At 41.2% G+C, this 12363-nt stretch overlaps 1 protein-coding gene across 1 annotated transcript in view; it reads right to left on the bottom strand.

Moving 5' to 3' along the window:
• LOC149222822 (uncharacterized) overlaps positions 1-12363 on the bottom strand; it is a 496388-nt gene that overhangs the window by 31165 nt on the left and 452860 nt on the right. The window contains exon 19 of the mRNA XM_089387688.1: positions 12016-12102. Within this exon, the coding sequence (XP_089243814.1) occupies positions 12016-12102 (87 nt within the window). The remainder of the gene's footprint in view (positions 1-12015; positions 12103-12363) is intronic.

Raw genomic sequence — 12363 nt, 5'->3', positions numbered from 1 at the left:
TATTTTAGAGTTTTGGTCTTTTTGGAGAAAGACAGATCAAGCAGCCTCTGAAAGAGTGAAGGACACAGTGTTAGATGATGCTTGGTAGGAGAGCGTGAATCTACTTATTCAGATCATGGACCCTATCGTTTCTTTGCTTCGATTTGCAGATACAAACCAACCCATCCGAGAAGATGTTTATGAGGGATTGGATTCCATGATTGAGTTTGTGAGGAGAATTATTTTACAGAGTGACTGCCCTAAGTATGAGACATCATCAAAGGACTTGTTCACAAGAATTGCACACCTCTACATTGCTTGGCTCATTCATTGAACCCATAATACTACAGCCATGAATGGATAAATGGTGGACCTTCCCACAGATTCCTACTCACATGGATGGTGAAATCTCACAGGGGAGGAAAGATGCATTCAGGCATGTTTTTTAGGATAGAGCATCCCTTGATGAGGTGGAGGATGCCTTTGCAGAGTTTTCCACTGGCACTGGTCGATTTGCAGGATATGATCTGATTAGAGACAGGGGGGCTAAGAAGCCCTCTTCTTGGTGGGAAAATCATGGGGCAACAATCTCTCCTTTACAACACTTAGCCACGAGGCTCCTCTCTCAGGTGACTTCATCCTCTTATTGCGAGAGGAATTGGAGCACATATGGGAATTTGTATAGTGTCAAGAAGAGAAGGCTTGAGCAGTCCAAGGCAGAGACAATGGTGTATGTGCATACCAACCTTCATCTTATTCACAGGCAGAGGGATGAGTGGTTGAAGGGAAATACAATGATGTGGGATGTCTTTCCTGATGATATAGGTTTGGACAACAGTGTTGAGATGGCATTGGCCAACTTGGATCTCAATGATCCATTGCTAGATCCTGTCACATTTGATGATGGTGATACTGTAGAGGGGTCATCCTCTACACCAGCAGATGCAAAGATGAATTTGGATACAGGGGAGGAGGATGCAGCAGAGGAGAGCAGTGGTGACCATGGTGATGAGTATAGTGATGCTGATTTTGATGACTTAATGAGAAAACTACAATATCTTGCTATCTTTTCTTTCTCCTATTGGATCATTGATTATTTGAATATGTATTATGATTTATCATTTATGTCACAATTGTATTTGTATGCATAATGTTACTTTGTAAAACTTGCATCTAGATGAAGATCTATGTTTGAATCAATGAATTCGTATCATGAATGAGAATTTGTGTAAGAAATATCTAATTTCTAATATATATATAACATATCTGAACATGTCTTGTTTTGGGGGGTCAACGTGTCCGTATCCGACACTCGAATCCCTGTGTCCGTCGTGTCTCATGTCCTCGTGTCAGGTGACTTAGCACCTCATCAATAGATGGATCTAGGGGTGTAGGCTCTACTCTCTCCACCAAGGTGTCAACTAGTGCTATCAAAGAGGTCTCCAACAATGGTGACTCCTACGCCACACTAGGTATATCGATTTTCTCCTCACCATCTTGCGTGTCCTCATGCTCAACCTCCTCCTCAAGCTCCTGAAATCTAAGGACGGGTCTCCACAAGCATAAATACCCCCTAGTCTCACCCTCTAATTGTCCTCGTCCTGCCCACTCCCTTTGAGGGGGTCTGGTGTCCTTTTAGTGGAATCTCTCCACGAGCCTCCGTGTGAACTCTATGTAGGATGCAATGCGTGCATGTCCCAAAAGGATAACCCATCAATACCACCACTCCATAGCACCCCCATCCAAGTGTAAAGTGGCATGTCTAATGGAATCTACCTCTCTCATGGGGTTTAGCTGGGAGTATGTGTCCAGTTCCTGTACCCATTTTTTGACAGAAATCCTAGCTGAACCATCAAAGTGGGTAAGGGTTATTTTTCCCACTGTCTTTTGTACGCCCCTCTCTCGCTGATCTCCCCTATGTGATGTGAATGGTTTCCACCTCGTGGCACGCTTATCTCTAAGGACTATGTCATAGAAATGAAGATGGATCCAGATTATTCCCTCAATGCTACTCAACGGGTCCCATAGTTCTTTTGGTTGCTCATTGTTACGGTTGATTCCCTCCCAGAGTCCTTGCATACTCACTCTCCCTTGAGCCATGGGGGCATGTTTATGGTTCCACCTATTACAGTGCATACATGCCCAAATCTTCAATAATCTTGCTGGCTACCCCCATAGCTATCCTAAATCATGCTCTGATACCATTGTAATATTCCAAATTGAAATTTACAGCTAATAGTAGAAACATGAACTAGGCTATAGCATATAATTCTTTTTACACATGCACTAGTTAATAAAACAAAAGAAATAGGGCGAATAACTAAGCCATTTTATTAATGTGGAGAACTGAGTACATCAGATGATAAGAAAGATAAAACTTGTCTTTGCTAATGCAAGCTACGCAAAACCCAGGTGAGAGTACAATGCTCAAGTGTCGGAGAAGTTCTCCACCAAAACTGTGTCTTGCCCAAAAAATGTTGTTGTTGGTTGCTGAATGGAACTAGAATATCTACCCTGAAGAGTGCCCGGAACGAGCTACAACTCTGTGGGTAGCCTCCTCGCTAGATACCCATCAAAACCCATAAATATCTCATGGACCCAAGTGGTAGAATGGCTTGCCCCTAATAACTATGCTCTGCTCTGGAAATACTACTTCTGCTGCTAGAATGGAGCTAGGATTTCAGCCCTCAAATTTGCTTAGAAAATTCTGCAAAATTGATCGAAGACTCCTCTCACCAAACCCAGAAAAATCCGAAAATGGTATGGGCTGACTCTAACATGTCCCGACGACCCCCAAGAAGTGTGTGGGCTCTAATTGGCTGGCACTATGTTTTAAAACTTGGACTCCGACTCGGAACCCGTCGAGGGTCAACTCCGACTCGGTATCGACTCAGACTAGTTGATTCCAATGACTTGGTCTTTGTAAAAAGTACATTAAATATTTAATTTTTAAGGAAAAAACATATTTTTAAAGATTTTCATTCATGTTTCCAAACTCAAAGCATTAGAATAATAGAGAGAAGACAACATATGATCAAAGTATTCACATGAATTATCTATTATATCAAAATGGAACCTAGTGGCAAATGCTGCTCCAAAAAACAGTGCTTCAATGTTTCTCCAAAGATCGCCCAAGGACCTCCTCAATGTTGCTCCAAAGATCACCCAAGAACCTCCTTAATGCTGCTCCAAGAATGAACTCCAACTACTCACAAACTCCTCACAAATGCTCACACAAATGCAATGAGATAATTGTGAGGAAATATGAGGGGGTTGGATCACCTTTATAGGCATGGGAGAGGAGTAGAGGGGCTAGGAAATAGTTTAAATAGAAAAAAATGTGATTTCAAGTTCGCCTAGCTCGCCTTTTTCTCCTGTCACCGAGACCAGCCAGTTTAAGGCGGGCTTGGTCGATCTAGCCGGTCCATTATCGAATCAGCTGAATCAATGACCAACTCAGCTAGTTCGGGAATGGACCGCCCCTCGAATCGGATAATTGACCTAGTTGGTCTGGGTAGGCATATGGCTCAGTCAACCAGGCCGATTCTGAGTCAGACTAGCCTAGTTTTAAAACATAGGATGACAGACTATGATGTAGAGAAAACTCCCACAAGCTCCTTGTCCAAACCCCACAAGCTCTGGTTCTCTATGCTTGCGTAGTGAATAACTAGTGACCCCTGTGGAAGCCCTGGAAGAGGTAAACTTGGCCCTCCAAAATGCAGCAATCTCACACCTGCAAAATCAACAAGCAAAACTTGTCCTCCTTAAAGGTAAATCTTTGCAATTTCTTTGGTTTATACTCCAATGTTGCTGGCCTTTTTCAACTCCCAACAAATATCCTTCTGCGCTCTTGATGAAACTCACACCAGCTGAAGGGAACCTGTAGATTGCTCCTCCTTGGTCGAAAATTAGCTCCCCTAATTCTCTCCTAGGGTGACACTCGAAGTTCACTAAAGGAAGAGCCAAAATTTCTTATTGGAAATCCCTTGCGCTAAACAACACTGGTTGACTTAGCTAAACAACTCAAGAAAACTTGTGTTCAAAAGTTAAATTGTCAAAAGATCCCAAATGGAGGCCTTTTTGCCTTATTTATAGAAGTTGATCCTCTCTCCCTTGGTGGACCCCATTTTCCACTAATTCGCACCCCTTTCTTTCTCTCTCTTCCTCCACAAGTGCGAATTATTCCTAGAGGTTGAATTGCCTCCTTTTTGTGGACTCCAAATTCCACTAAGGCTGTAATTACTCCTATTCTCCTAAGTTGTCATGTCTCCCATAGAAAGTTGCCTCCAATACCTCAATTTCAAAATTGTGCTATGCTTAGCACCACCCTAAGGATACCCGCTGACCTCCTCAGATGAGAATCAAAATTGGGGATATTACAAAATCCATCAAGCCTTCAAAAGGAGGGCGAGCAAATAATTTGGAACATCTTAGATTGGTTGTATTTTCTGTTGATGAGGTTTGGAAAACTTAGTTCTTGTTGAAAATGTAACTAGTTTCGGTCTTCATAATTGTGGTTGTACTCGTTTCAATATGTATCCTACGTAACAAACAAGTAAATAAAAGAAAACGTTATTATTATTAAAGCATGTGTTTCATGCTCTTTATTGATGGTCTTTTAGGTAAAAGCATGTTTTTCATGCTTCTAGGGTTTTTTAGGTCTTAGGAATTATTGTCATGAGTTAAAGGAATCAACATCATGTTTATAAAACCCTTCCAAGAAAAATGTATTATAGAAAGAATTATTTTTGAGTTTAGAAGGTCCTGGAATCTCCTAAAGTACAAGTCGGCCCTGGGAAGATCAAGTCGGCCTAAAGGAGGGAGTTCTACCCCTTCAGAAGGCTATATAAAGGAGCAGTTAGACCTCATTCAACCAAGAAAAATTCAAGCATCATATCTGAAGTTTCTACCGAACGTACAAAACCGAGTACAAAACAAGCCAAAGGTACAAAGTCGAGTGCGAAACAAGCTAAAGGTACAGAACTGAGTGCAGAATAGGCCGAAGGTACAGAACTAGGTGCGGAATAAGCTAAAGGTACAAAAGCAGGTGCAGAAGACGCCGATGGTACAGAACCGGGTGCGGAACAGGTCGAAGGTACAAAACTGGGTGCAAAGGCCAAAGGTACAAAACAGGCTGAAGGTGCAGAACCGATGTAATAGACAAAAGGGTCAAAATAGTTGTGCAAATTGCAGGTTTGAGGTTGGTAAGTCAAAATTGTATCTGGTTGGTGTAGATTCAAGGAAGGACTTGTTGCTATGCTTGCCTTTGGGGCAAGCCCAGGTGCACTCCTTCCAAATTATTGTACTATTGCTCCAGATTCATAATAAAATGGCTCAGGTGCTTCTTATTTTCAGTCTATTTGTGGGTGTACACTAAAGTTTAAAATTTTTTGTTGTTGAATTTGCTGTTTGCTTTGCATATCACTGTTTTTCCTAGTTTGGAACATTACATCTCGAGATACTTAAAGCCCTAGCTCCGAGATTGTTTCTTACCCTTTGATTCCCTTGACTAGTGACCTCATTGGGATCATTGTTTTAAGATTGTTGAATATTCTTCCTTTGATCCCTTTCTTCTCCTCAATTAGGTCAAGCATACCCTTGATTGATCAACTCCACCCCCTTGACCTAATTTTGGGTCCACTTGGTTCAATGTGGTCCCACAACCTTTTGAAGATAATTTCACAAAGGCTAATTGGAATCCAAGTTGGATCTCTTAGACTAGGTCCCTACTTCATAAGTCCTATTTGCAAACCCTAGCCCTTGAAATTCCCTTGGCTCTTCTTAGATGTGCTCTAGCCCTAGCATTGGATGTGCTCTAGCCTTGAAATTTGGAGGAGAGGCTAAGGCACATGCGATCTCCAAGATCCATAAATCGTTTTGAGAAATTCCACCCGAATGAGGAGTTATTAAAATAATTAATATTTTTAATGGGTTCTTAGGTCTAAACTTAGGAAAATGAAAATATAAATGGGTATTAATAAAGATAAGGGTGAGAAGCTTCTAAGAGACGAGGATCAAGTCTGTTTTAATATTAGCTGCTGATTAGGGACTTAATCTCGGTCGTTGATTCGTCAACAGGAAAAGTAGAAGAGAAGACTTGAGGATCATTTGGAGACACACCAACAGATACTCAGTATCTCAAGGAAAATCTATTCTCAAGTAGAGAAGATCGATTTCAGAGGGAGAGTTACAGGGTGGAGGAAGAGGAGGGCATTGGCAGCAGGCGGTGACTGAGGAGGAGGTGACACAGGGACAGTGGAAGAAAGCACAGAGATAGAGGCACAGTCCAAAGGAGAGACGCAGAGCTTACGCAAGCTGACGTAGAGGGATGTAGAACCACTCAAAGCAATGCTTGGTCAATTAGAGTGACGCAGGGGTGACACAGAAGTGGGAGCTAGGTCTCCAAATTGTCAGAAGGTCTCAAAGGGAAAGTCTCATGTGTTTTCTTTCAGTTTCTCTGTAAAATCATTCCATGTAAAAGAAATTGTTGCTGAAGATTAATAAAGCTCTCATTTACTGCACCAGTTTTCCCACGTTGGGTTTTTCCAAGGACAATTGTCCAAAAATAATTATGTTGATGTGATTGGTTCTTGTGCATGTATTTTTTCTCTAGGTAACTGTGTGATAAATGCATTAGAATTTATTTTAATATTTGCTGAAGGGATTTCATAAATAACTTATTGTGAATAATAAGTAGGTGAAATAAATCAGTTGCTGCAGTAGTAGAATTTCAATTTAGAAATTTTCACATGGTATCAGAGCAGAGATACGGCAACAAGAAAGGAAAATCGAGTATGGGTCAAGAGCATGATGCAGAGGCATCCACTCAAGGGGACTCGCGCAGATTTCCAGAAGAATTCACAAGGGACGGAAATTACGATTATTCTATTTTAGCTTCTAGATTAGAAGAAGAAGTCGCTTGCTTAGCAAGCTCTGCCTCCTCGGAGGTTTGGTATACAGACAGTGGAGCTTCCTGGCATATGACAGGAATACGAGAATGTTTTTCAGATTATCAGGAAGAAACAATGAATTTTTAGATCACCATGGGGAATAAAGCAAAGTGTAATCCAATAGGAAGAGGTACTATAGTTTTTCAAACCAAAGCAGGAGAGTGACTTCGGGCAACCAATGTGCTGCATGTGCCAGGATTGGGGATGAACTTAATTTCTGTATCTCAACTTCAAAACAAGGGCTATGATGTTTTCTTCATTAAGGAGAAAATATATGTCAAACACCCGAGTTGGAAAAAGAAGGCTCAAATTGGAATCAGAAGTAACAGGTTGTACAAGTTGCAGCTAGAATCACCAATGGCACTGATAGGTAGTAATGGAGACAAAGATTTGAATGAGCTATTGCAAAGGAGGATGGGACACTTACACCATGGGGCTCTGAGATTTCTTAGGAAAACAATATCAAGAGTTCCAGAACTAAGTACTGAACGGGATGATGTATGCAAAGGGTGTGCTCTGGGCAAGTATGCCAAAGCAACGTTTTCCAGAAGTAACAATAGGGCTAAGAGTGTGCTAGGATTGATACACTTAAACATCTACGGACCGATGTCCACAAAAGCTCTTAGTGGTGCCAAGTACTTTGTCACCTTCATCGATGACCATTCCGGGAAGACTTGGATCTACTTTCTAAAAACCAAGTATGAGGTTTTTAGTCGATTCAAAGAGAGAGTTCAAGCCTCTAGTGGAGAATCTGACAGGAAAGAAGATAAAAGTGTTTGCGCTTAGACAACGGTGGAGAGTATGCTGACAAGGACTTCACCGATTTTTGTGCTAAGGAAGGCATCAAAAGAGAGTGGACAACTCCCTACAATCCGAAGCAAAATGGAGTAGAAAAAAGGAAAAACAGGGCTATTGTGGAAGCATCTAGGGCAATGCTATATGATTAGGATATGCCTAAATTCCTGTGGGCAGAAGCATGCAGCACAACAGTTTATTTCCACAACAGGAGTCCTCACAAGGAATTGGGCAAAATCACTCCGGAGAAGGTCTTCACTGGGAAGACACCTGAAGTCATTCATTTTAGGATATTTGGGAGTTTAGCGTATTTCCTTATACCCGAAGAGAAGAGAAAGAAATTAGATCAAACTGCTGAGAAAGGATATCTTGTGGGAAATAGCGAGAATGCTAAGGCATATAGAGTCTATCTTCTAGGGAGTAGGAAGGTAGTAGTTCGGCGGGATGTAAAGTTCATGGAGGATAGAGAGTTAAGGAAATCCCGAGAAATGCCTTCCGAGAAGTAGTCGAAAGACGAGCCATTGGTCAAACCACTTCAACCATCGGAAACTAGTACCAGAAATTCTCCTGAAGACAAAGCTTTAGAACATGAGGAATCTCAGGAAGAGGAAGAGCTGATAGATGTACCTACTACCAGTAGAAGAACGAGTCGAGAACTCTACGGGATGCAGAAGACTTCATTGGTGCACACAGGAATAGTAAAAGGGAGAGAAGACACCTGACAGATACCACGCCTTAGTAGCCCAGGTTGGGGAACATTCTAGTTTCTAGGAATCCAGTCAACATCAAGTATGGGTGGATGCTATGGTGGAGGAATACAACTCTATAATGGTCAATGATGTTTGGGAAGTGGTACCTAGGCCTCAAGACAAATCAGTGGTAGGTTCGAGACAGATCTACAAGGTCAAATATGTTGTAGACGATAGTGTGGAGAAATACAAAGGCAAGTTTGTAGCTAAGGGGTATGCTCAGAAGGAAAGGATAGACTACGAAGAAACCTTCGCCCCAGTAGCCAAGTATACTTCTATTAGAATTGTGATATCTCTTGCAGCGCAGATGGCGTGGGAGATTCATTAGATGGATGTCAAGACGACATTCTTGAACGGGGTAATAGAAGAGGAAGTATGCATTGAACAACTAGAAGGTTTTGAGACACATGAGAAGAAATTTCATGTATGCAGATAAAAGAAAGCCTTGTATGGGCTTAAACAAGCACCTAGGGCATGGTACGGTCGAATTGATGGCTACCTGCAGAAGATGGGGTTCATGAAGAGCGACGCAGACCCTAATCTCTACTATTTGATCGTAGAGAATGAGCCTCTAATCCTAGTGTTATATGTGGATGATCTCTTCTTGACAGGATCATCCAAGCTCATCAAAGACTGCAAGAAGAACCTAGCCACAGAATTCGACATGAAGGATTTGGGACAGATGCATTATTTCCTAGGGTTGGAAGTTTGGCAGCAGAAGGGTGAGATCTTCTTGGGACAAGGGAGATATACTACAAAAATCTTGAAGAGATTCAGGATTGAAGACTATAGACCTATGGCTACTCCAATGATCACCAACTGGAAGAAGATTGATGCATCAGAAGATAAAGACGTTGATCCCACCTTGTACAGACAGCTTATAGGGTCCTTGATGTATGTGGTCAATACTAGGCCAAACATTTGTTACGATGTCAATACCCTCAGTCAGTTCATGGTGGAACCTAAGAGGAAGCACTGAGCAGCAGCCAAACATATCAGGTATATACAAGGAACATTGAGCCTGGACTACTGTACACCAGAGGAAATGACATTAGGCTGAGTGGGTTCACTTACGCCAATTCGGCTAGAAGTTCAGTAGATCGGAAAAGTACAACTGGGTACTGTTTCAACATTGGATCAGGAATGACCTCTTCGTGCAGTAGGAAACAAAAATCCGTGGCTTTGAGCTCAGCTGGAGCCGAATATATGGCATCTAGCACAGCTTCATGTAAAGCCATATGGCTTGGGAAATTGCTTGTGAATTTATTTAGGAGAAAGACGGAAGCGACTAGGATCATGTGTGTTAATCAGAGTTGCATCAAGCTCTCTGAGAACCCAGTATTTCATGATTAGTAAAAGCACATTGATATTTGGTGTCACTTTGTCAGACACTGTGTCCAACGAGGGGCAGTACAGTTGAGGTACACTCCTACAGGAGAACAGGTGGTAGACATCCTCACCAAGGCTCTATCAAGAACAAAGTTTGTTTATTTCAGGGAGAAGATGGGGATGGTAAAGAATCCATTTCAGTAGCAGAAATGGATGTGTGTCAGAAATTGTAGTGCAACAGTTAGTAGTGGCAGTGCTATCATGCTATGGGCAGCATGTTGAGAGGGAGTTGCAGTACAGGTGCAGCAATGGCAGTGGCAGTGTCATGGGGAGCAGTACAGGAAGCAACAGTGCAAGGGATGTGAGGCAAAAGGCCAAGCATCAACACAGGTACCGATGCGAAAGGTCAGTGGGATGTTTCTATAGTGAAACATTTATAGAGCACATTCCTCGCAAAGAGGGAGTGTTGATTTTTGGTAGCATCGGATGTGCTCTAGCCTTGAAATTTGGAGGAGAGGCTAAGGCACATGAGATATCCAAGACCCAGAAATTGTTTTGAGAAATTCCACCCAGATGAGGAGTTATTAAAATAATTAATATTTTTAATGGGTTCTTAAGTCTAAACTTAGGAAAATAAAAATATTAATGGGTATTAATAAAGATAGGGGTGAGAAGCTTCTAAGAGATGAGGATCAAGTCTGTTTTAATCTTAGCCGTTGATTAGGGACTTAATCTCGGTCGTTGATTCGTCAACAGGAAAAGTATAAGAGAAGACTTGAGGATCATTTGGAGACATACCGGCAGATACTCAATATCTCAAGGAAAATCGATTCTCAAGTAGAGAAATCGATTTCAGAGGGAGAGTTGCAGGGTGGAGGAAGAGGAGGGCATCAATAACAGGCAGTGACTGAGGAAGAGGTGACGCAGGGACAGTGGAAGACATCGCAGAGAGAGAGACGCAGTCCAAAGGAGAGACGCAGAGCTTACACACGCTGATGCAGAGGGACATAGAGCCACTCAGAGCCACGCTCAATCAATCAGACTGACGCAGGGGTGACGCAGAAGTGGGAGATGGGTCTCCAAAGTGTCAGAAGGTCTCAGAGGGAAAGTCTCAGGTTTTTTCTTTCAGTTTCTCTGTAAAATCATTCCATGTAAAAGAAATTGCTGCTGAAGATTAATAAAGCCCTCATTTGCTGCACTGGTTTTCCCACATTGGGTTTATCTGGGGACAATTGTCCAAAAATAACTGTGTTGATGTGATTGGTTCTTTTGCATGTATTTTTTCTCTGGATAATTGTGTGATAACTGCAGTAGAATTTATTTTAATATTTGCTGAAGGGATTTCGTAAATAGCTTATTGTGAATAATAAGTAGGTGAAATAAATCAATTGCTGTAGTAGTAGAATTTCAATTTAGAAATTTTCACAACCTAGTGATTCTCTTCATACAGGGTCTCCTCCCATCGGTGAAAGTCCGTAAAGAGTAGAAAGCTTTAGCTGAGATAATAGTGGGCTATTTCTCCGTTGTTTCCCTTGACCTAGTAGTTGTCCCTTTAGGATCCCCTCCTAGGACCCCTGCTAGTTTGAGCAGTAACAGGCCGATTGTTGGGCAATGTTTTCAGCGAATTGCCCAGCCAGATGTTGATTCACCAATTAATTGGCTGATTTTCCTCACAGCTTCTTAGCATTGATGACAAAATGCTTCTATATGCTGACAACCTGATTCATTTTCATAGCTATAATATACTCACATTATCTAGATTCTAAATGTCACAGGCATGCACATTAAATCAAGTAAAGAGTTTTGGTTTATCATAATTCATCTCTTTGTTATACCTGAAATCTATAGTACCATTTTCAAACTCGTGAAAACACTGCAAATTTTTCCTATTTTAAAGCAAAGAGCGAAGATCACTTTTTATTTATTAATAAAAACAGCAAAAAACTATTGTTGAGAATCAAGGGAGAGACACCAAGCAGATGGAGAAGCCAGTATATCTCATTGTAAAAACTGATTGGCTCATCCTCACTTTCAGTTTCACAATGTCCACATCACAATAATCAATACTATATCAAAAGATATCCCATAGCTACGGATAAGTTTACAAAGTAATATTTATCTCTAATAACATGGATTGATATTTTGCACATGGACCAAGTAACTAAGCATTCCAATTCTATTTTCATACTGCACATTATCGAGGAAGAAAGAACCTTCAGCTTTCCAGTAGTATAAAGGTTGTGAAGTCTTTCCAAATGTGCACGCCATAAATGAGGGTAATTCATTAAGAAAAAGCCAGCCTGCATCAATCACAAAGTAATCATGTTCTAATATCAGGCATGTGTACCATTATGTACTGTAATTGATAAAGGTACTATCTTAGCATTTCAGTAACGAAGATGATTTCTTTTATCCTCTAATGAACTCATTTGATGGCTTTTCTGAACCATTCTGCAAGAAAAACTTAATATTGAAAATTATTATCCATGAAAATATGAGTAAATGATAGAAGAAAACACAGGAACTTTAGGTAAATGATGTTCTGTCAATTCACAACAAAC

The sequence above is a fragment of the Pinus tabuliformis genome, chromosome Q (genome assembly GCF_031772625.1).
Source record: "Pinus tabuliformis cultivar Carrire ecotype Pingquan chromosome Q, CPIR1, whole genome shotgun sequence".
Taxonomy (NCBI): Eukaryota; Viridiplantae; Streptophyta; class Pinopsida; order Pinales; family Pinaceae; genus Pinus; species Pinus tabuliformis.
Note: the sequence above shows the minus strand (reverse complement) of the source record. Positions and strands in the feature narration are given on the sequence as shown.